Source organism: Ochotona curzoniae, unplaced genomic scaffold (genome assembly GCF_017591425.1).
Source record: "Ochotona curzoniae isolate NIBS_2020 unplaced genomic scaffold, NIBS_Ocur_1.0 scaffold_4701, whole genome shotgun sequence".
NCBI lineage: Eukaryota > Metazoa > Chordata > Mammalia > Lagomorpha > Ochotonidae > Ochotona > Ochotona curzoniae.
In genome coordinates this window covers 35,200,411-35,223,972 of record NW_024467122.1, presented here as the reverse complement: position 1 = coordinate 35,223,972, position 23,562 = coordinate 35,200,411, and the positions used below count along the sequence as shown (strand labels likewise).

General features: G+C 37.8%; 1 protein-coding gene across 2 annotated transcripts in view; it reads right to left on the bottom strand.

Moving 5' to 3' along the window:
• The window catches only part of PRKD1 (protein kinase D1), a 280,136-nt gene that overhangs the window by 6,990 nt on the left and 249,584 nt on the right, over positions 1-23,562 (bottom strand). For both annotated transcript variants that reach the window (XM_040968763.1, XM_040968764.1), the window contains 3 exons: positions 15,624-15,785; positions 15,005-15,103; positions 13,799-14,066 (listed from right to left, as the gene is read on the bottom strand). In XM_040968763.1, the coding sequence (XP_040824697.1) occupies positions 13,799-14,066; positions 15,005-15,103; positions 15,624-15,785 (529 nt within the window). The remainder of the gene's footprint in view (positions 1-13,798; positions 14,067-15,004; positions 15,104-15,623; positions 15,786-23,562) is intronic.

Below are 23,562 nucleotides of genomic sequence, written 5' to 3'. Positions count from 1 at the left end.
GCCACCGCGCCGGGCCGTAATTAATTCATTTTTACAATCCAACAATATATGAATGTGTAAGTCTGTGCTCACCAAAAGTCTTTCACTAAACCCATTTAAAAAGAGACAATAAAGTCCTTTTGTTTTGCTTCTTTTATTGTTATATTGACACTCTCTATACTATCCCCAAAGGGAACAGCTTCAAATCGGTGCTCTTACACACTATAGCAGACAGCAGCCGCATTGTATCTCCATTAAGTGACAGTAATGTAAAACTTGAACCGAATGTATTGCTTTTCAAGTTATGGACATGAAGTCCATCTCAGGTTTCTATCACATTTTTCTGTGCTTAAATGCAGGTATCTCTGCATGTGTGCACACGTGTGTGTATTTTTATGACTCCACATTTCAGGACATAAAGACTACTCTGAATAGACTGTAACCCCATCTTGTAGGGCTCTATTCGCCAGGCCTAAACTGAGTAAGACAATTACTTATACAGTAATAAAATTATTAGAATCATTTTCTAGGATTGGCCTACATGAGGGCTAGTTGTTTTTATCACAGCTGCTATTCCTATTAACTATTCTTAGATCCAAAACTTATAAACAAGCAATGCTTCCTATAGGAGTATTCCCACATTTTTGTTCAATACAAACTTCCAAACACTACTGTAGAAGATTTCTTCCTTCAAATGTGTTACTACGATCGTGAACATCAGACCTTGACATTATTCAAGCTAAGTATAGTTAATGTAGAATTATATGCTAAGTAAATTATATTTAATTCTGACTTCTAATCATTTCCTTCTAAGGATCAGAATTTATTTTCTAAATGTTTGCATATTACTTATTAACTCATTCATTCTAACATTTTGTCAGGGACCAAGACTATGCTCCTTCTGTGATTATTTTAAAAGTCACCCATTCAACTTCTTTTTCAGAAACTTAAGCTAACCTATCTTACAAACCTTGGTATTTCTCTCATTTTATTCATGATTAATAAAAAACCACACTGGCTTTTCGTCACTTCTATTAGTTTCTTCAGTAGTCAGTGTGTCTAGTTCTGAACTTTAATCCACTCTAAGACTCACACTGAGTGCCCTCCTGTGATACTCCACTTTCCTGAAGACTTCAGCTTCCAGCAGACATTAAAGCATGTTCATCAAACATGAATGATCAACAACTAAAAAAGAGGAAGCCAGCAGTAAAACAGCAATAAGGCTAGTAAAACTGGAGCAGGCATAACAGCCCCAGAGGGCACCTAATATTACAGCAAAAAATAAATTAACCCAAACAGAATTTCAACTCTAGCTTCCAAATCAAAGCTCAGTCTTTGGATCTTTAGGGAATGTGGTGGGTCACGTCTTTGAACTTTGCAGGCAGGATGGGAGAGATGGATATAGAACTTGGCCAGCCTGTGAATGAATGAATAAAGCAGAGGATAAAGGGATAAGGCTCTGGCCACAGGAAGCAAAAGAGGATTGCAGCCCAACCTAATGTCAGTAGAAAGGTGGCATAGGGATGGAAGGCCAAAGACTATGTCCAACTACCTACATTTCATACAGTAAGGAATACTGCAATTTACTGCTGGTCTTTGAATGGCTTTGGGCAACAGATGTGATTTTAAACAGCTGCGGTTTTACTGGGAAACCAAGCATTGCAGATAATGAGAATACCCTCTTGGGCTACTGGTTCTTAGCCACAGCCTCCTCCCCTTAGCCTCTGAGTTTAAAGACCGACTCCTGACCCAAAGTAAACAGGAACAAAAAAGGCAATGACTATTCTTCCTTCTCCTTTAAGAAAATATGACACTAACTGTTTTGACTGGCAGTATAATTTCCTCATTATACTTTCCCATTTATTCTATGAGTAACAACTTACGCATACTTAAGCTCAATCTCTTACTATCATATTAATAAATTACCTTAATTCCCAGATCTTTAAATTAAGACATCATCAGGGCAGAGCAGGCAGTTTTTCTGTGTTAATTTTTTTTTAAATTCACTTTGCCTCTCGGGTTCTACAAGAAGCTTCCATCAGGAGCTAGAGCTGGAAATTGAACTGAAGCATTTCAATACGGGAAGAGGGCATCTTGAACTGCTAGGACTAATTATCGCATTTTTTCTTGTTGGAAAAAGATAAATGCATGGGTCAAATTTCCATTGTCAAATTTTCTCTTCATAAGCAAAAGGTTTTGTGCTTTCACACCTAATGTTTCCTACATTTTTTCAAAAAAAGAAAAATCAAAATTTTTGAAGCATAATGCTTAGTTTTTCTTTTTTTGTGATAACAAATTCTTGGCTAATACAGTTATATAAAAAATAAACTCCTTCCTGCACAGCATTTTTTTTTGTTCTTGCTCCATCAATTAAGAGACTAAAATGTCAGGAAAATAAAGAGAGAACTGTATGAAAAAATCTCCTTTAGCAGGTAAGGACTTGCAGTAGATGTTATAAACACTGAATTTCCATTATCCTATCTGCCTCATCCACAAGGACACCTGAACAAAGACAAAATTAAACGGTATATGTGGGTGTAGTGGGTATTTTATGTTTTAGCATGCAAAAAAAATCAGAGTTGCAAAAGAGTATACTTGTATAGATTCCACTTTCTTCTGGTGTCAAAATACAGAATTGTCTTTGAAATTGTGCAAGCTATATTCCAGCCATTCTCTATTTCAAAGCAAATAGCCAATTTCTGAACATAACAGGTTCTGTGTGTGCAGAAGGTACATTTGCATGTTGTATTGCTGTGGCTAAACTGATGGGCATCCAAGGCCTGGATAAAATCCTACAAAAAGAACACAACAGGGCATACTTAATAACGACTTTTATCAGTGCTACCATATTCTATTTCACGCATCTTTTATTTCCTTTTATAATGCCTATCTGTCTTCACTCTTTCCACTAGATCTTAGCTCCTTTAAGGTAACAGACTAGGTAATAATTTTTGTACTAAGTTTCACAAAGCATTACATCTATGCTTTAATGTACAGGAAACATAAGTTAGAATTTTAAATTCCCCTTTTCTCAGTTCCCAGTTTTCAGACCTGTATTGTGTGTATAGGGTTTGAGTCTGGGGCAGAGCTAACTGGAATATTTTCTGAATTAAGACATCACAGCTCAACCTGATTTAATAGATCACAGGGTAAGTGGCTTCTATAAAAAATTAGAATAATGTCAAGAATACTTATGGATGATTATTTTTGAGAGAAGGGAAATTACCTGTGAAAACCCAGGGCTGATCGCTTCTGTTCACACAATGCTAGTTTGTTGTTGTTGTTCTGTCATGCCTTCTCTCCATTTCGAAATTATTCAGCTATACGCTTTCAGATCACAAACGGGCTCCCAACACTCCTGTCACTCTGGTGATGCAACCATCACCAATGAACCTGCAGGATCCCTGCCTCTGAGCAAGTGTTTTCTTCTCTTCCCTTTCATCTGTGCCTCACTACCTGCCACAGTGTAATACTTAGTACTTGTCTCCCTTTGGCCTGCTTCATGCTGATGGTAAGTTGTGTGTTTATTTTAAAAATCGTTTTGCAGCTCTTCACATTCCAGCTCTCAACCCAGCATGCCGTTGCCCAGCAACACTAACTGGGACGCTCCTCTCGGGCTGAAACCAGAGGCTGCCGGCAGCAAACAAGGCCACTGGAAATCATCATCTCACTTGTTCCTGAGTCAATTACTGGAATCCAATGAAGTGCAAGACCTTTACAGACTCCAATCGGTATCTTTCCCTGTGCAGTTCTTTAATCCAGAGGTAGTTATTCTATCAATGATATGGTTACTCCTTTGCTTTACATTTAATTTCATTTCCTGCTTCCTGATAACCAAAAATGCAATCCTAAAAACCATGAATGGTTTAACATAGCATACAGTGGTCCTAGAGCTCATATCCAACTAATCTCAAACTTTAAAGCAGAAATCAAAATATACTCTTTCATTCTGATGATGTTCAAAATGGACTTTTAAGTGTTTTCTCCTATGGAGAGTTTTATATTTAAATGGTAATACTCAAACCTGATACCAGGTAAAAATCTTAAGAGCCAGGCTTGGCTAACTGACTGCATCTACTGGTACATGCTTGAACCAGAAAAGTTCAGGCTGATTGGGTTTTGCTGCAGCATCAGCTGACAATTGCTGGGACTGGGAGCAAATCCTGTCATGCTAAATTGCAGAAGCACCTGCAGAGTGCAAGATACGGGGCTGGGAGTGGGTCCAGTAGGGAAACAGCTGGCACCTCTCTGATGGGTTGCAACCCCCACTGGTGAGCATGAGAACCAGGGCTAGGGAGGGCCTGGCTAGACAGGTGGTGGCATTTGCCAGCTTAAGAGTGGGCTGGAAAGTTGAACTGGGTTTCAATGTCCACTGACATGTAGGAAGGCTGAATGGGATGTGTGATAGACTGGACCAGTCTGCTGCACATACTGGGCAAGCACAAGAACCATGGCTGGGCCCGACCCCATGGGGGTTACTGGGTGCCGCTCCAACTAGGCTGCAGTTCCTGCTGGTGTACATTAAGGTCAAGTGTGTGGTAGGTGTGTGCATATAGGTTGATATACATGAAGGACTGAGCCGGACCCTGTACTGGCAAGCATACACGGGTCAGATCTGGCATCACTTCAGAGGAGGTTTCTTTGGGAATTCCCCAAATTGAACTGCTGGACTCAGAACTTTAATCATGGGGAGAATTGCAGGATCTGGGGTCTGACTGTGCAGTGCATGTGTCAGAACTGAGCCTCCTCTGGGGCTTAGATGGAGCAGTGGATGACATGGCCAGATGCACTCGGAGGATATGGCAGTCCATTGGGGCCTGCAGAAGACAGCTGATATCATAGCCGAGGAAGGAGGGCAGAACAAATTGGTCAAACCTCCCCCCCAGCCAAGTGTTGACAGCAAATATCTGGGTGAATGGAGACTCTAAGGTGGACATGTCAGCCAATGGACCTTGGAAGAATTTCCTCAAGCTTAGATTGACCACATTCCAGAACTGTTGAAACCACTTGAGCAGAACCCTAGCAGCGTGCTCCACATCGAGGACCCTGGGATGACATCGGGTGGCCATTCCCCATCCTTGGGTACTCAGGTGGTTGGGAGGCTGGATATGGTTTCTCCTCTTATCTTCCCCTTCCCACAGACACAGGAAGAAGATATTTTGAAAAAAAAAAAACCATTCTCACCCACTTTCCCCCAATCCTCAAACCTTTGCACCCCAATCAACTATGTAAATATCATAACAAGTAAACTAAAGAGAAAAACAGGAACAATAAAATGAAATAACTAAAGGCTGCAGCTATGGGACAGCCTGGTAAGGTAACATTTAGAGAAACAAATGAGAGTCCTCTATTTACATTCCAGTCTTGCTCTTCAAGCCCCCTCTACCCTCCAAAACAGATCTAAGTACAAAGAATTGGAAATTTTGGCTAATCAGCAACATGTACCCATGAAAGAAAGAATTCTAGATTTAAATCTTTAGTTAACTCAATAGGAGTCTATGCGTTTTTCCTAAATCAAATGCTATTTTATGCCATGCTATGAGCATGTTCTTTATACTAAGAGTTTGACTCACTGAACTTTGAGTTAGATTAATTTTGAGGATTTTTCAAAGTTTTTTTTATTTTGAATTTAGAATTTTATGGTACAATTTCATAGAGTCTGGGATTCCCCTGCACCAAATTCCCCCTTTCCAAATAATTTTCCCCATATTGTTATAATAGTATAGTCCTTCATTTAAAAAGAACTCAGACAATGGGAAAAGTGTTTGGAGTGGAGTGAAAAAGAAGTTGAAGGAAAAACTGCCCAGAAGAGAAAGCTGGGGGCGGGAGGGACATAACATCTTTTTGCAAGCTTCTGAGATTAAGCCAGTATGTCAGAAGAAAGCAGGCTTGTTCCACTGTAGGCATAAACACTAGGGCATTTTTTTTTCTCATTTGTGTTAAGGTTAGATTAAGAAGAAACTGGATTCCTCATGAATTTGCATATGTTCCAACCATAGAACAACTTAATAATATTCTGGAAATTTGCTCAGTGGTTTGGCATTGTGGAGCATTAGAAGGATTAGATATTTTTTTGAAATATCCTATTCTGTTACTGTCAAAGAAAGCAATTTTAATAAATATTTATCCTGTGTTGGTTTTTGTATTCAGAGAGTTTCCACATCTACTGACATTCAAATTTTCAATCCAACTGATATACATTTAGAAGTGAAATTTTAACCATGCAAGTGGAATATAGGAACTGCTTCAAAGTAGGAGGCAAATAGGCAATCTTTAAGCAATTTTTTAAGCATTCATAGTACCAATTTTGCTAAAATTTCTCAGTAGATTCACTCTATAATTTACCATGTGTTAGAAAGAAATACCATTAATTAGGTATTTATTTGCTATCAAAATAAATTACTCCTTTGCTTTTGAGACATATTTTCACATACTATCTTAGTGAATGAGATACACACACATATATGCACATTAAAGTGTTCACTAAACTGGTAGCTATTTTTCAGATTTTTGCATGCCGTTGGCTGATAATTATGATGTTCCTCATTATGAAATAAAGGAATATACATCTAAACTTTTATTAAGTCATTTATTTATTTGAAAGGTAGAACAATAGAGGTGGAGGGGAAAGAGAGAGAAACAGAACCTCTATCCGCTGAACTATTGCACCAACTGCCTCCAGCAGCTAGGTCCAGTGGAAGCCAGAAACCTGAAACTCATTCGGGACTCCTAGGTGGGCTGCAGGGACCCAAGTTCTGAGGCATCACCTGTTCCCTGCCAGAGGTATTAGCAGGAAGCTGAATTGGAAGCAGAGCAGCCAGGATTCAAACCAGCTATTCCCAAATGGGATATGGGAGTCCCACACGGAGAATGAACTCACTGTACCACATATAAAATTCTTTTGTTTCTTTTAAAATAAAACACAATTAATTCTGGAATGTTAAGTTGAGGTTGTTTGAAATGTTAAGCCCCTATGGAGGTTCTGGCCCACATAATACATTATTTTATCCATCATGATTAAGTTTCTTGGCATTCAGTCAGCATTTCTAAGCAGCTCATTGGCTAGTTCCCTCTGCTCTCTTCTCTCTTATGTGCTGTTATGTCTGACAGCGGTGTTAACATGTTGACAAATCAATCTAGTCATTAATATTCAGCAGGCTTGCTGGATCTGCAAGCCTCATAAACTGCTACAAACACAGTTTAATGACAAAAATGACAATTGTCTTTCTTTTGTTTCTCATAGCATTCGATTTCTGGATCTCATCTCCCCGAGGTTTATTTTCAATGGGGTTGTTTTTTGTTTTGAACAATACACAGTGAAAGAGGGACCTACAGCTGGTTCCTTTTCATGGCAAAGTGCTACTTCCAACTTAAGTGTTTAGTGTTCTGGAACACTGTTGAATTTTGAAAACATACCATGTGGTATTGGTACTAGGCCTTTATTTAGCTTTTCTTTGTGTTTGTTCTGGCTGTATTTTTCTTTCTCTAACTGCCGGGGATGAAATTCTTATGATCAGTTTTATTTGAATTCACCAAATTGAATGGCAAAACTGTAAAATAAGATTTAGAAGCTTTGATAAATTTAGTGAGCTATTGTAAAAATTCTGTGCCTCAAGATCTCATGTGTTCTATCACGGACAATTAAGGTCAGGAATAGTCAGAGTCATGGGGGGCTGTGCTTATCAGGGAAACGAAGAGGTAACCATAAACCAGTGTTGGGGCACCCAAGGGCAAGAAATCCATCACTGCTACACTGCCACAATTTGATAACAAACTCTGCCCATATCAAGTTTAAGATTCATGCAATGGCATCCCCTTTTTCCCCTTTTCTATATGCTATGTCATGGCTTCCTGTCTTTGCACTTAAGGCTGTGGAACTGAGCAATGACAACACAGCATGGAATCTGGGAGTAGAAGCTTCTTTAGATGTCACCTGTCTGCAAGGGCCAGGGGCTTGTCCTGAGACAATTTCTGAGATTACCTCTGTGTTGACTATCGCTTACTTGTCCACATAAAGGCAAATGAAAGAATATCAAAACTTAGGAGGAAAACCACTAATTTTTCAATGATCCTGATGGACCATTACCAACCTTCATCAAGTTTAGCATACATTTCTAGTTGAGTACATCAATGCAACTTGACAGCAAGATCTGTTGTTAGGCTAACACTTTCCTATTCGTTGCAGCAGTTTTGTCATCTTTCTGTTGAAGCAACTTGCACTGAAGCAAACTGCATCTCAGTATTCCTCACTCGGTTACCTGTCTCATTTCTCTGAGAATAAACCCTGGGGAAAACAAAAGCTGTATAATCAGATCATACATGAAGACTACGAATACATTATGGTTCTGAGCAAATGAAGGAATATAAAGAATTCATTTGATTTTCACACTTGAAATTTCTCCTTTGTGTAGACTTGATACGTTTAGAGGCTTAAGATTAATTACATCTTCTTCATCTGTTCAATTATACTGAGGTGACTGGTGTTAAAAAAAAAAGAAAATGTAATCCTGTAACTTTTCAGTGAATAGCATTTATACGGAATTTATATGTTTAATTTATTTTGGATTTTAGGAAACTTATACATCATGCACTGAAGATTTGTAATTAAAAAAAAAAATTAGGTGCTCCACTGGTTCCTGGATAGTTCTATCATGTCATGTACTTTGTCTTTTATCTTTTCAGATGTACCTATTAAAAGATCTAAATTAGTAAAATAGTTCAAAATCAGAAATAAAAATCTCCCATTTCATTACTAGATACACTCTCCAAAGATTACATGGATATTAGATATTTGCAAATTTTCTTCTGGTTACCTTTATACTTCTAAATAATAAATGTGTTATCTTTTCTTTTTTTTTTTTAAAAAAAAAGATTTATTTCATTTTTATTGCAAAGTCAGATATACAGAGAGGAGGAGAGACAGGAAGATCTTCCGTCCGATGATTCACTCCCCAAGTGACTACAATGGCCAGTGCTGAGCTGATCTGAAGCCAGGAGCCAGGAACTTCCTCCAGGTCTCCCATGTGGGTGTAGGCTCCCAATGCTTTGGCCATCCTCGACTGCTTTCCCAGGCCATAAGCAGGGAGCTGGATGGGAAGTGGGTCTGCGGGATTAGAACCGGTGTCCATATAGGATCCTGGCGTGTTCAAGGTGAGCACTTTAGCCAATAGGCCACCACACTGGGCCCTAAATGTGGTATCCTTTTGGATAAATTTACCAACTTGGGGCCGGTGATCCTCCAAGTGTTGCGTATGGATCAGCACTCATCTGTACACTGGCTGTTATAGTTTATTACAGGATAAACATGGAAGTAAAACTAAGACTTTGGAAATTTTTATAACTTCTTGACATTGATATCTCCTTTTAAATTATATTTTTTGCAAAGTACTGGACCATACATCTAGACATGAAAATAAGACTATTTCTTTTTACGGATAGTTTCAGAAGAACCACTTAAAAAATGCGATGCCTTCAATTTCAAAACATGATGTATCATTGCATTACAGTTTTCTCTACTGTCCTTCACCTTCTGCTAATTAAGTTTGATATATTAACTACTGGCCACCTGAGATATATAAATTGCCAATTTAAAATATATGCATCTAGAAATATGAATGTTATATATATGCATCCTAATGTTTTAGGTTTTGTTATTAAATTATTTGTCAAATTAGACTTATGAATGTATTTAACTATCTGTTCACTTAGGGAGACTCTTATGAATTCTAGCAGTCAGTGCATTAAAATATTAGAGGTTTAATTCAAAACATTTTTAGAGCAATGTTAGCTTTTCATGACTTTGAGGGGATATGGACTCTAGAGGAGTATTCTTTTTTTTTTAAACATATATTTGTCCATTTGAAGGAATTACAGAGAGAGGGAGACACAGACAGAGGCCTCCCACCCACTGGCTCATTCTCAAGTGGCTACACCAGTCAAAGCTGAACCTGATGAAAGCCAGGAGGGTCACTTGGGTCTCTAATGTGGATGAAAAGGGTCCAAGCACATGGGCCATCTTCTGCTGCTTTTCCCAAGCCATTAGTAAGAAGTTGGATCACAGAGGAGCAGCCAAGAAACTAACAGGTGTCCTTATTGGATGCCTATATCAAAAAAGTGCCTGCCCCATGCCCTGGAGGAACATTTTGAGAAGACTGATCCATCAATTTCTGATATTCCCAGTGTAGAAAGGGAGCTTAAGGCAGACAGCCTGAGAATTCTCATTTGTAATTAGCCCCTCTGGTTAACTGTTGGCATGCGAAAGTTTTAAAAATGACTGCTGTATATAGAGAGAGCTACACTATGGCAGGTCATATTTTTTTGTTTTGTTTTGTTTTTACTATTATAATAAGCATAGGCACAGAGATTCTTTGTGAATGTATCAGGAACTTCTTGCTTTATTAATATAATTTTCTCAACTATTAGCTAGCTTTTGCACTTCCATTTCTGTGTTTTACATCCTGGCACCTAATTCTTAAATCACAGACTGTACATGTAAATCTATATTATCATTCCATTAATTATAATTAAATTTATCAGTCATCATATACACCTATCTGTACATACATATTTGTAAACTGAATACAGACATATAGAGGGATAGACTACATAAAGTTATAGGGAAACAGTGATCAAGATATTTAAGCTAACAGAATTGTACCAATCACTATGTTAAGCATTTTCTAGCCCATAACTCTTTAAATACTAAAAACAACACAGTAACAGAAAAACGATTTTCACCATTTTTCAGTAAAGAAATTCGAGACACAAGAGAATACGTGACATACATTAGTATACAGTAAGGATGAAGTCACAACAACTAAGTAGCTCTCAGTTCAGTTCTCTATTACAGATTACTCCTGTTGCCCAGTACGTTAAAGGGTCATTGAAGATTGCGTTGTTTCTCTGTCCTAAGTTAATGAAAACATTTAAGAAGAATTAATGTGTCAGAAGAGATAAATCCACAAGGAGGATCAAGAGGCTGGAAAACCCCTGGATAAGAGCACGTATCCTGGGGATGGCTGAAAGTATTTGCACTCTGGCCCCACCAATAAACCCACCCAGTTCTTTATTCCTACATCACCTTATCTATAAAAGAGCAATAGTATTTATTCAAAGCTTGGGTGTAACAAATACATGTAGGAGTCTTAAATATTAGTATTTTGTGTTTCCAAATTGAAAGTTACTATCTCTAGTGTACTCGTGACATTTGAAAGTTACATTTTCCTCAAATGTTATTCTGATTTTTCATATTATACCTTGATTTGCAAGGAAAAAAATTCTATTTTTTAACGGACATCTGTTAATGCTTTCGCATTTGCTTCTGGCTAGAGCACATGTTCCCTGAAGGAACTTCTCCACTGCCACCTGGAGGAGCTCATGACCATCTATTGGCTGGTCAGGGCTGTCACTGTGTGAACGTCCCAGGGTAGTAGAGGATTTAAGCACAGCCCAGTGTTCCCTTCAGAGACTCTGATGACTGAGAGACACTGCTCGTCATTCCGTTATCATGCACAGTAGAGTAGTACATGAGCCGGGAGCTGTCAGGATTATTTTGTACCGTAGGAGGAATCAACCCAAGAAGGAAGTCCTCACAGAGGGAAGCCGAGTAGAGAGACGGAGAACCCATCACCTGAACTGCAGGATCCAGCTGAATCTGAGCCTGACCTTCTTATGTGAGTCAATGAATTATGTTATTTGCCTAAGACTCTTAGGAATAGGTTTCTGTTATTTAATTCATGATAAGTCTAGCTCCAGAATGTCAGTACTCAGCTTATTATATTATGATAGCAAGAATAACAAGTATAAAATATTTGTATGGGTTCCTAAGTTTTAGCCAAAAGAAACCAACACTGCTTGGCATACAACATGTATGTAGAATGAAGTCCTTGATTTCAAGGTCAGTGTGATCTTAGGTAAGTCACTATATCTTTGCACTTTTTTTAATATTATTCAGTGACTGGCCTAAGTTCCATCTGGATGGGAAAGGCAATTCTGATCGGTCAAATCCTTTAAACTTGAAAACCCTGATTTTATACTTATCTTAACACTGCAATGCAAAACTGATCATTTTCCAATTCTTGTAACAAAAACCTCCCCAAATAAGTTTTCAAGTTCTCTGAGGTGCATCTTATGTTCCTTCTTCTACTTTCATAATATGTATGACAGATGTAGGTTGTGACTTCCTGACAATTCTCTCGAGCTGTCACAGCAAAGTGTTAGACTGGCTTTAGGGACATTGGAGGTTTAAATCCTGGATATTGGGTTTCTGGATTACACATATCAAAAATAACTCTAGTTAGAAGGAAATTTCTTCATACAGATCACAAGGCTATTTGATATTTCCATCTTTTCTATCTCCTAGTAAAGAAAAATACCTTTGCTGGCTTACTCAAAATGGTTCACTGTTTCAATGCAATACATGATAGTTCTTTTGTAGACCACAGATTTCTTTCAGATACAAACATCTAACTACAGTTTACAACTAAATAAACTAGAGGTTTATGCTGATGGTAACAATAGATAATTCTTGTCAATTAATACCAAGAGCAGCCAAATAATTTTAATTACCTTGGGCAGCTTAGATGCACTGACCCATTTCTATGTCAATACATGCAAGAGCAAGAATCAAATAAGAGATGTAAAACTGAAGGAGAATCAAAGGAAAGTGGAAAGGGAAACCCCAGTGCCTTTTAAACGGTGTCATAAAATGAAATCATTTAACAAAACAAAAACAAATGAAGACTTTTTAAGCTGTAAAAAGCTGAATAATCAGGATGAATGGAGTAATAAAAACTGCCTAAACACTAGAAGATGCAGGGCTAGAGGTGAAGGGATGGGTGTTTCGACTGGGTGAGAATTCTAGCCCTACCACTCTTGAGTTTTGTAATTTTTGACCCACAGTGTCACTTTTTTTTCCAATGGAGGTAAAATAGCAAAACCCATTTTGTGATATGTTTATAAGTATTAAGTATACTCCAAACAAAGTTCAATGAGGTACTCTTGTGATTCCCACTTAGTAGGGAAAGCTCATTAACAAGAACATAACTTTAGATAATGCAACATCGTCAAGAGTAGCTGTCCTCATGAAGTCAGTGAGACTACATCTGGAATTATGCATAAGGATGCTCTAACATTGAGCAGGTCCAAATAGCCTAAATTTGTCCAGGAAACAGCCAAATAAAATAATGTATATACTTTACCATCACACAAAGGAAATAATATACAAATACATGCATTTGTATTAGGTATAATATAGATAAAATGATATAACACATTTAATATATACTTAAACTGTTATGTATAATTAATATGAAATGTTACATATGATAATATACAATTTGCAATATATATAATATGATCATGCAAATATGTAATTGATGTGCATTATACTTGTAATATGATCATTAAAATATTGATGATTTTTTGTGTTTGTAAGTTTAAAGAAATATATCCAAATATGAACATTTTTCCATAATTGTTTGGTTAAAGTTATAAAACACTTTCCAAATTTGTTTGCTTTATATGCATATGCACAGATGTTTAACATGGAATTAAGATACTTCAAAAGGTTCATGGAAAAATGGAACTAAAAGATACTGATGTTTTCATGACCTTTTAGGAATATCCTTGCACATACACATGCATGTTATCAAAAGATACTTTTGGTTTCTATTTTGTTAAGTTTTTAACCTACCCCAACTTGTGCCTCTACTCCAGTGGGCATTTCACAATTTGCATTTATCAATTTAGTAATTCTCAGTGAAATACAAAAATGTAACACATGACCATTTATCCAGTATTTGAGACTAGAAGAGCATACCTTCATGAGAGATTTCCTTCCACGGATTGGGCGGATACATGAAAGCTGCATTCTGGATCTGGTCGTGTATGTCTTCATCCTCATTGAAGGGGAACGTGCCGCTTAGGCTTACATAGATGATGACCCCAACAGACCACATGTCTAGGGAGCGATTGTAGCCCTTGTTCCTTAGAACCTCGGGAGCCAGGTACGCTGGGGTGCCCACCACTGACCTCCGGAAAGACTTCTCTCCAATTATCCGGGCAAAACCAAAATCACAAAGTTTTACCTGTTGATAATAAAGGTAAGCAGAAATATTAAGTTGTCCAGGTTGGGTCTGTGTGTATCTTAATTCAAATCCACCAGAGCCAAATTTACATAAGATATTATGGGCTTTTCAAGGTCAATACATTTTATGTTTGAAACAGAGGTTTACATATCAATTTAGAGCATGCCTTTATTCATAACAATAACCAAACACTTTTCCCTCAGGTTCCTCCAAAGAAGACAAATATAATAAGTGTATTTAGAAGTGGGTACTAGGTTCAAAAGAAGGGAAAACATTTTGTAAACCAAGGGAGTGACAGACTTATGTCAAGATCTTATAAGTAAAGGGTCAGGACAAGCAAGAGATGTGTCAGATCATGTACAAGAATCCTCATAAGCAGCATGCAGGCAGGACCTGGGGACTTAAGGGAGACAGGGGCTCAGCTACCTGGGTCTGGTCACCTTGCTCTATGGCTCCCTGTGGTCCCTGTGGTCGCTGGGGTCAGGGGAGATCTGGTTGTTTTCTACCCTCTGAGGTAAGGATAAGAAGAGTTTCGCCTTTGTCCTGAAGGATAATGCTAAAGTTTAACATCTCGCCAGACATCCGACAGTGGTAGCATCTATGAACCTTCAGTGAAATGACTGAGCATTTTCCTTTCCGATGGCTGCTTGTAATGATGCTGAAACCTGACTGTTCACAACCATCAACAAAGCCCTCATCACTTCACCTTTAGTTTTCGAATTCTGCACAATGTCCTCATTCCCAGGCCACACTGACCCAAGGCTTCCAGCCTCAGAAAAGTCAGAAAGCAGAATGGCCAAAATATAACATGGCACCAAAGGGAATAAGCCTGCAAGCAAATAAAGACTTTGAGGGAAAATGAGAAGGGGAAGGAACATCGCAAGGGAGCCAGCGACACAGTCAGCTGGCTTTTTGCCGACAGAGGCTTTCATACTTGCCTGAGGGAAAGGATCAGCTGATGCTAGCAACACATTCTCGGGTTTGAGGTCACAATGAACAATATTTTTAAAATGAAGATGTCGCAAAGCCACGAGTATCTATAAAAGAGGAAATTGCCAGAATAATTTCATTTAAAATTTTTTTTCTACCATGACATAAACTAACAATTCCAAGGGATGACCTAAAATGCATAGGCAAGCTGCTTCATATTCTAGCCAGAGGACCAAGGGGCATCAACACACCTGGTTTCCATGGACTCTAGTGGTAAAAGTAGCTTGATGGTATTCAAACAATGACCAAGACAGACATACATAAAGGATTCAAAGTCTCTAAAGGATAACCCATCAAACATTATCAAAGAACCAGGATAAGCCAGCATACATTTCAATATGTACAGATAGTTTTAATACATAGCCCTTTGTGTAAGTTACTGATTTGTCATATTGGAATCTTAGGAATGTAATTATTAATCACGACACAATATACTGCTGCCACCTTTTCTAGTGTCATGTAGACTAGAAGCAGGGACTCAACAACAAGGCTAGGAAGCTGTAGTTAAACAGTGATAACATTTGATATTAAATGCTATCTTTTCTCTGTTTCTAATTGATTTCTTACCTGAGTAATTAAAAACTTCGTTATGTGCTCTGGCAACCTGCCCTTTTCACTTGACAAGATCATCTCCAGCATGTCTCCATGGAGTTTTTCCATAACAACAAACACTCTTTCAGGCGTCTCAAACATACACTCCAAATTTACAACACCAGGGTGATGAAGGTTCTATTAAAGATAAATAAAACACTTGAAGAAAATGAGTTTTTTGATACTGTTTGGCAAGCTCGCTGATTATACAAAACAGTTCAAGCTTAAAGCTATGGAGAAACCCATACTTACGATTTTTTAACACCTCTAAATTCCACATGTGCTGCCTTATATTTTTGAAATTCTAATGTCTCTAAAAAATACATTTTTAACTTTCTATGCATAGTGAAATTATTTCTATGCTAAAAGTCCAAGTTCCAGCACAGTGAATTGCTAATTAGATTTTAATTAGAATACCATATTGAGAAACGTATAATTTCTTAGGATCGTCTCTATTATTTTTCGATGTTGTCGTTGTTGTTAAAAGATGTTTTTGTTTATTTGAAAGGCAGTTACAGAGAGAGAGAGACACAGAAGGAGAAAATTTCCATCTGCTGGTTCACTTCTCAAATAGCTGCAATGGCTGGAGCTGGACCATGCTGAAACCAAGAGCCTGAACCTTTTTACAGGTCTCCCAAGTGAATTCACAGGCTCAAGGACTTGGGTCATCTTGGGCTGCTTTACCAGGGAGCTAGATAAAAGTGAAACTCTTGATACTTGAACTGGAACCCATATAGGATGCTGGCATTACAGATGTAAGCTTTGCTTGTTACATCACTATGTTGTCCCCAGGACCATCTGTAGTATTTGAATACTATCCTAAATATGCACATGGGACCATCAATACACAACTGGCAGAAATTCATAGCAAAAAGATAAAATCCTACAGGCGATATATCTACTGCACTGATGGAAGGTTTAGGCAAATCTTTTAAAATTTCTCTGCTATCAGAGGAGTAGTTTGTTCTAGAAGTTCAAATTTAGTGAGATTCACCATGAAAACAACACAAAGATCATTGAGCAAACCCACCCCAACCTTTATCCAATGAATTGTGCTACATGGATTTCAAGCACTTAATATTTCCACAAAAAATAATGGCTAGTAATAAATAGAAATAAATGAAATAAATAATAAAAATACTGGCTAGTAGGTGGATTTAAATGTTAATTGTCACTTTTCTCAGGTAAAATTACTCTTAGTATTTGATGGTCCTTTGCAAGGATGCTTGAATCGTAATGCAATTCTGCGTCATCAGTAAGGCTTTTTTTAAAAATTTGATCTGCATTTTTATATCTGGGAACAGCAACAAAAAATCCTAACATTCTAAAAACAGCTATATATTGCACTTCTATTCCAATGAGAAAAAAAAAAAAGACAGTCATGAACAAAGACTACCTAAGCAAAAATAAAAGGCAGGAATGATCTTAAATGTGCTAACAGCTGAAACGAGGTGGATAAAAAGCTTTTTCCATTTTAGAAGAGATCTCCATGAGGGATAAAATTGCGTGTAAAATGACATTTTCAGAAAGTACTCTAGACCTGAAATGGCTCACTATTTAGAAACCTCCCAGATGGCTGTGGATGCTGATAGTGAAGCAGCAGAAGGGGCTGGGGATGCCTCTCCATGTCTACAGCTGTCCTTGGTGCTACCACAGAGAAAGCCTGGCATCCACTGAAGACCCAACCAGGCTAGGCATGACAGTGACCTGTGTCTCTGGATGAATTTTTACCTCTTTAGCCATTTGGAGATCCTCTTTAAACAGCTGTTGGGTCTTTTTCATTCTGACGACTAGGTACTGATCATGCTATGTAACGTGATCATGCAAGCTGATGCCTGTGGTCTGAGCAGATACTGCTACAGGTATTCAATACCCCTATTGCCTACAGAGGACTAGGGTCATTGTCCTAAAAAGTCTTAAAATTGTTAGCTGGTCAAGTTTACCTAGTTCAGACAGACTAGGTTACCAGTGAACTGTTCTTCCCTGTTCACAGCTGAAGCATGTGGAGAGATACACTGTACCAACCTTATAGTTTGCCTCAACTGCCTAAGAGCATAAAATCAAAAAGCTACTTGACTTTGATTATTGCAGGGAAGTCAGTTCCTCTGGTTAAAACATTCATGGAAAAAATTGAGTTAAATAATTGCAAAAAGTTTATGGGAAAATGGAATTGAGACATAAATTTATTTTGATACAAGATATTTTGAAATCCAGGCTTTTTCAAAATGTAAATTTGTATGAACTTTTTTGAAGACTTGTGTGCAGTGTGTGTGTGTAATTGAGTGTGAATAATAGCACTGTTTATCTTTATACCTGCACCTAGACGTATATCCCTACTCTGACAGAGGAACCATGTTGCCTGACCAGAGAAGTGGCCTCCAGGTGTCCAAAGATCTCAGTTGTCTTCTTTGAAACTAGTAATTCCTATAGAAGCTTGTAGGATTAGGTGAGAGAGCCCTGCTGAAGCGCTGGTCTTTTTGGACAATCCTGCCTTGAGACATGCTTAGTGAATCTTTCACTGAAAATCTTCATGGATTTTTATAATGTAATCTAACTTTAAATCCATAAGCAATGTTCTGCGGGAGTCTGGCTTCTTCAAATAACCACATCCTTATTTTCCAGAAGCAGAAAGAATGAACAAGAAACAAGATAGCAAGGCAAGGGTGCCCCCTATATGTAGGTAGAAGAATAGCATACACAAGGGGATGATGGTAAACAGAAGATGAGGAGGGACTGGAACTGTCCAGCCTGTACTGCTGACCTTACAGGCCTGTCTGACAGTCTCGAGAGAGGAGAGTCAACAGCTGTTCAGGAAACTCTCCTCTCTTACATGAAATGCTAATGCTCATAGGCCCTGCCTGCATTCCACTAGGCACATGAAATGAACCTCTTCTCATATTTTTTCCCCCTTTCTTCAGCCCACAATCTGACTTGTAGTGTACCTTTAGAGAGCAGAACATCTACATTTGTTATCTAATTAGTGTATGCCCAGGATGTTCTAGGTAAAAAGCATGGGGCAGATGAAGGTTCACTATAAACTGTTTTGTGCCTTTGTAAGCTGTGAAGGACTGCAACATATAGCATCTGATAGCATATTTATGAAAAGGATAAGATGAATTTTGCTATTTTACTATTAAGGACTTTGAGTTTGATTCAGTAAGCAGATTAAAATAAAAATGCAGTGAAAGCACTGGGAAGGTCATGGATATAAAACTGGTAGGAAAATATTTTTAAAAAGTTGAAACTCATATGTTCACTATTCTTGACAGTTGCTCTTTTATGCAAATCTGTATGCTTTACACATCTTCACATTCAGTGTCAGATAGAAAAAATTCTTCCAACTAGCAAAATTATTTTACTTGTCTATTATCAATATTTACTACATTAATTTTTCTAAAGTTTTACAGTGTTGAGACTAGACCATTACAGTTTACTTATTAGTTGCATTTTATCCCTTGAACCAAATGACTACATTGTCAGTATTTAACAATAATAAAAAGGCACAAATATAAAGAATCATCTTATTATCTAAACTCCCTAAATTACACAAAAAGCTTAGGTGATATGATAGTTGAACACTAGAAATAAAAAAGCTCAAGCTATTATTTTCCTATTTTATGTAGTCTTATAGTATCATTTTAATGCCTTAAGATAAACATTCATATATGTGTCAAAGTGGCTCTAGAATTTAATATTTTTCATGTAAATATATACAATAATTTCCAACACTTCTTATCCAAACGTCCAATATAACTGAATTTAGAAATGGCATAAAAATTGCAACATCAATTGTAGCATCGTGGTGTGCAAAAGAAAACAATTTATGCTAACTTCCATGGCTTACATCAGGAATTTGGGTAATAAATTTCATGGGAGAGCAAGCTTCCACAAGGCTCTCTGGCCATCTGTTTGTTGCATTTAAGTAATTTAGCTTTCAGGAAATGAAACATTTGGTCAAGTACAGGAAAGAATAGTGTGCCTTCACACATAGCAGATTGATGACATATCCATGGGGTGAATATGTTATTTTAAAGTCTTGGAGAAAATATCATTTTGAGACCAATATAAAAATTTTCCTGATCCAAGTTGCCTAAAAATTATTTTGTAATCAATGGCTGAAAGTCACTAAAAGCAATGGCTTTCATAAAAGTAATAATACTTTATTTTGAAAACATAACTTTACTATTTATAACATTTAGGTTATATGTACAGTTTTAAAATTCATGTGAAGCAATGCTCTTTAATAGCAATATGTAAGTGATATGTAAGTATAAGGCAGAGAGACAGACAAACAGAGGGAACCTTCCACTCACTGACTGAGTGATGAACTCAGTCCAGGATTCCAGTGTGAGTGGCAGAGATGTATCTACTTGGGCCCTTAGCTGCTTCCTCCACAGGTCTGTAATAGGAGGAAGCTGGCATAAGGAGCAGAGTCAGAACTCAAGCCCAAGTATTCTGATAAGGGATATAAACATCTCAAGTGGCATCTTAACCTGCTGATCCAGGACTTACATTATAATTCTATCCATATTGCTCTATTGTAAATCTGGAACTGAGAATTTCAATTTCACTATGATAAGTTACAGTTGTCTTTTTTCTTTTTCTTTCTGTCACCTTCTTCTACCTGTAGTTTTGTTTTCAAATATATGAAAGGTGGGAAAGAAAACTACATTCAGCATTATCTTGCAAGTTTTTACCAGAAGAGCAGCCTTAATTTGGGGACTCCTAACTTGAAGGCTACATATTTTAGCTCATATTGAAACCAGAAAAAAAGTGAATTTTTTTAAACTGTTAAGCCCAGAATATAAATTCTACATGATATGCACAGCATATAAAAATATTCCACTGCACAGTGGTTTTGGTAGGAGCATAGCATGGCTTTCTTATGACAGCATTATAGCAATGGCTTTGTTGAGTCTCATCCCTCCCAACTTGCCATTGTTGAGAGGAGAGCTCACCTTCTCCTGTTGTTAATATCAGTCTCACACAATTTGTGTTTCATTTTCCAGTAATCACAAACACTTAATGTTCTCTGTTGAAGGCAGAAGATTATAAAAGCACTTGTTAAAGATAATAGCCAAATCTATACAGGACGCTCTTCTGAATTCCAGAATCTTACAATGAACTGTCTTTTGTGTATGCTCATTTAAATGAAGATATCCAACAGTGAAATCAGTGCTTCTTCATCCAAATATACTCTGAGGTTTCCTCTCCTGGTGAGTTGCGAGTCACCCAGATCAGAAAGCTAAAAGTCATTCAAAATATTTATTTCTCTCTCACTTCCAAAAGGCAACCAATCTCCACAACAATGGAGTTCACTCCAACTCTCATAATGACCTTTTATTTTCACTCCCATTGTTACTGCTTTATCGCTTTCCTGGCACGCCACAGCCTCCCAACTGGTCTTGGCTTAGGTCTACTCCTTCTGCCAACTCCTCAAAGGGCCGTCGCTGTGGTTTTCTAGTGGTGATTCTGATCTCTATCTAGCTTTACGTCCATAATAGGTGACCACCTCCTTCAGGATAAGGTACCCTTCAGAACCCCCTTTCCCCTTCTCATTCAAGTTTTTCCACATATTTACCTGCTACCATACTCAACCATTTTACAAGTCACATTCTCTACTTTCTCACACTTTGTTCCTTCAGCTTGAACCAAGAGTTCTCTGATGGGATCGTTTAATCAGCAAACAGCTCTCACTGATCCTCACCATATGAACTGTTTGTCTCAATGCTCAGTCTTTGGTGAGATGCATTTTTATAACAATTACCACATGATGTTAATGGTGAATCTGTGTTACTGTGAAGACTACAAGCTTTTTAATGCTTATGTCCCCTCAGCGTAAGTTTAGTAGTTAGTACCTACTGAATGCTCAGCAGAAACATTAAGTTCTACTGAAAGATGATAATTCCTTTATCTCCCTGCTTTTCATTACATAATATTTTCATATTTAAAAGAATCTTAGATATGCTCATACACTTCTGACAGATCCAGAAGCAATGCATTTTGTATCAAATATGATATGTAGTGACAGTTTCTTCAGAAAAAAATATAGAACATGGCTTTTTTCCTTCTGACTTACATTAGTGTCTGTTAGTAAGGAATCTCAGGATTGCATTAATGAAATATGATTGTAAGTAATGACTATAATTGTGATAAAAACCAATGATGTAGATGTACAAAATAGAGTTACAAAGACATTTCCTGGTCTCAAAGACATGAGAAAGACCATCTGTTTTACCCTTCAACTATAATCAGTTCAAAACATAACAGTTCACACTACCGTTAATATAAATATTTTAACATCTTTGAATAGCTTTTTTATTTTATACCAAGATCTCAATAAGAAGATAGCCCTTTCAGATAATTTTCAAGGGTAACTAGGAAACAGTTATTAGCAAGAGATAAGCCAAGTCATACAAGCTAAAGAATAGCAAAAGTCAGGATCTTTTCTTTAAATGGGCCTCATCGTTTCATGCCTTACTTCGCTTGCATGGATCATGACAACCTTCTTATGATTTCACTATTGTCCTGAGAATAAGAATTGAAAATGGGATATTCAGATGATAATGATCTCTTTATTTTTCTTTCTCCTTTAGAAAAGACCTTTAAAATCTCTTCACTTTTGTTCAAATTTTCACTTTGGCCAGAAGAACTGTGAAGATAAGGAAGGCCCACAAGCCTTCTGAAGTCCAGTTCTGCCTCTTCTTACTCCCCAACTGTGGTGTTTCCACTGCTGCTTCTGCTAGGTTTTTCTCAACATTTTTATTTACTTATTTGAGAGGCAGAGGAATAACATGAGGTGAGGGCAGGAGAGTAAGAGAAACTGAGAGACAAGCAGGCAAATTATCTATTGGTTCATGTCCCAAATGCCTGTGTTAGCCAGGAGCAACGCTGAGGCCTATAGCTGGGAACTCAGTTCAGGTCTCCTGTGTGGACAGCACAAATCCAAGCACTTAAGACATTACTGTGGGCTCCCAGAGCCTGTGGGGCAGGTGAGTGAAATCAGGAGCTTGCCTGGCCTTGTGCCTGATATTGCAAAGGGACAACCTAGGTGTTGGGCTAACCATCAGCCTCAAGTGAGGTCTCTAAGTAAGGTGCTTCTATTGCTTCAGATGTAAAATCAGATAATGATGTGCCCAATCTTGTCACACAATTAGGACTTTTTATTTAATGGATACAAAATACCTGGAATTGTGTCTGATATATAGTTAAGGTTGTTTATTATCATTGGGCAGGTGCTCTATAATTTTAGAAAGATCTGGGTCAAAAGTCCATCTTTAGTTTGATTACTGAAGGTTTACAGTAAGCTTCAGAAACGAAACTCTGCCTTTTCTTAAGAGATGCTACATTAGATTAAGCATAACCTTCCACAAACTCACACTACCAGTCTGTCATTCCTCCATCTTCTTCCTTGCCGAGTGTGTGTGTGTGTGTGTGTGTGTGTGTGTGTGTGTGTGTGTGGTGTGTGTTTTAAACCACACAATTTATTATCTAGCTCTATAGGTCAGAAATCTGGTGAGCTTGGCTCTTTTCCCTGAAATGACATTCCCAGGCAGAAGTCAAGCTGGGCAAGCAGTCACCTTCTCTGCGGTAGAGTCTGCTTTTAAGCTCATCCAGGTTGTTGACAGATCTAGTTACTGGGGCTACTGGAGTCATGTCCCTGTTTCCCTTCAGGCTGTCAGCCAAAAGCTGCCTTGAGCTTCTTGAGGTTTTCTAAATTCCTCATCAGTTGCTCTTCCACCTTCTAACCAGTGCTGTGGCTGAGTCCTTGAGAGCTCCACAGCTTCTTTTTCTGCCACATCAATTCTGCCTCCAACTGAGCAAAGCCATCTACTTTAAGGGCTCTTATGATTAGATTGGTCCCACCTGCATAAAGCAAGTATTTGCCTGTTTTAAGGTCTGTTACCTTAATTGC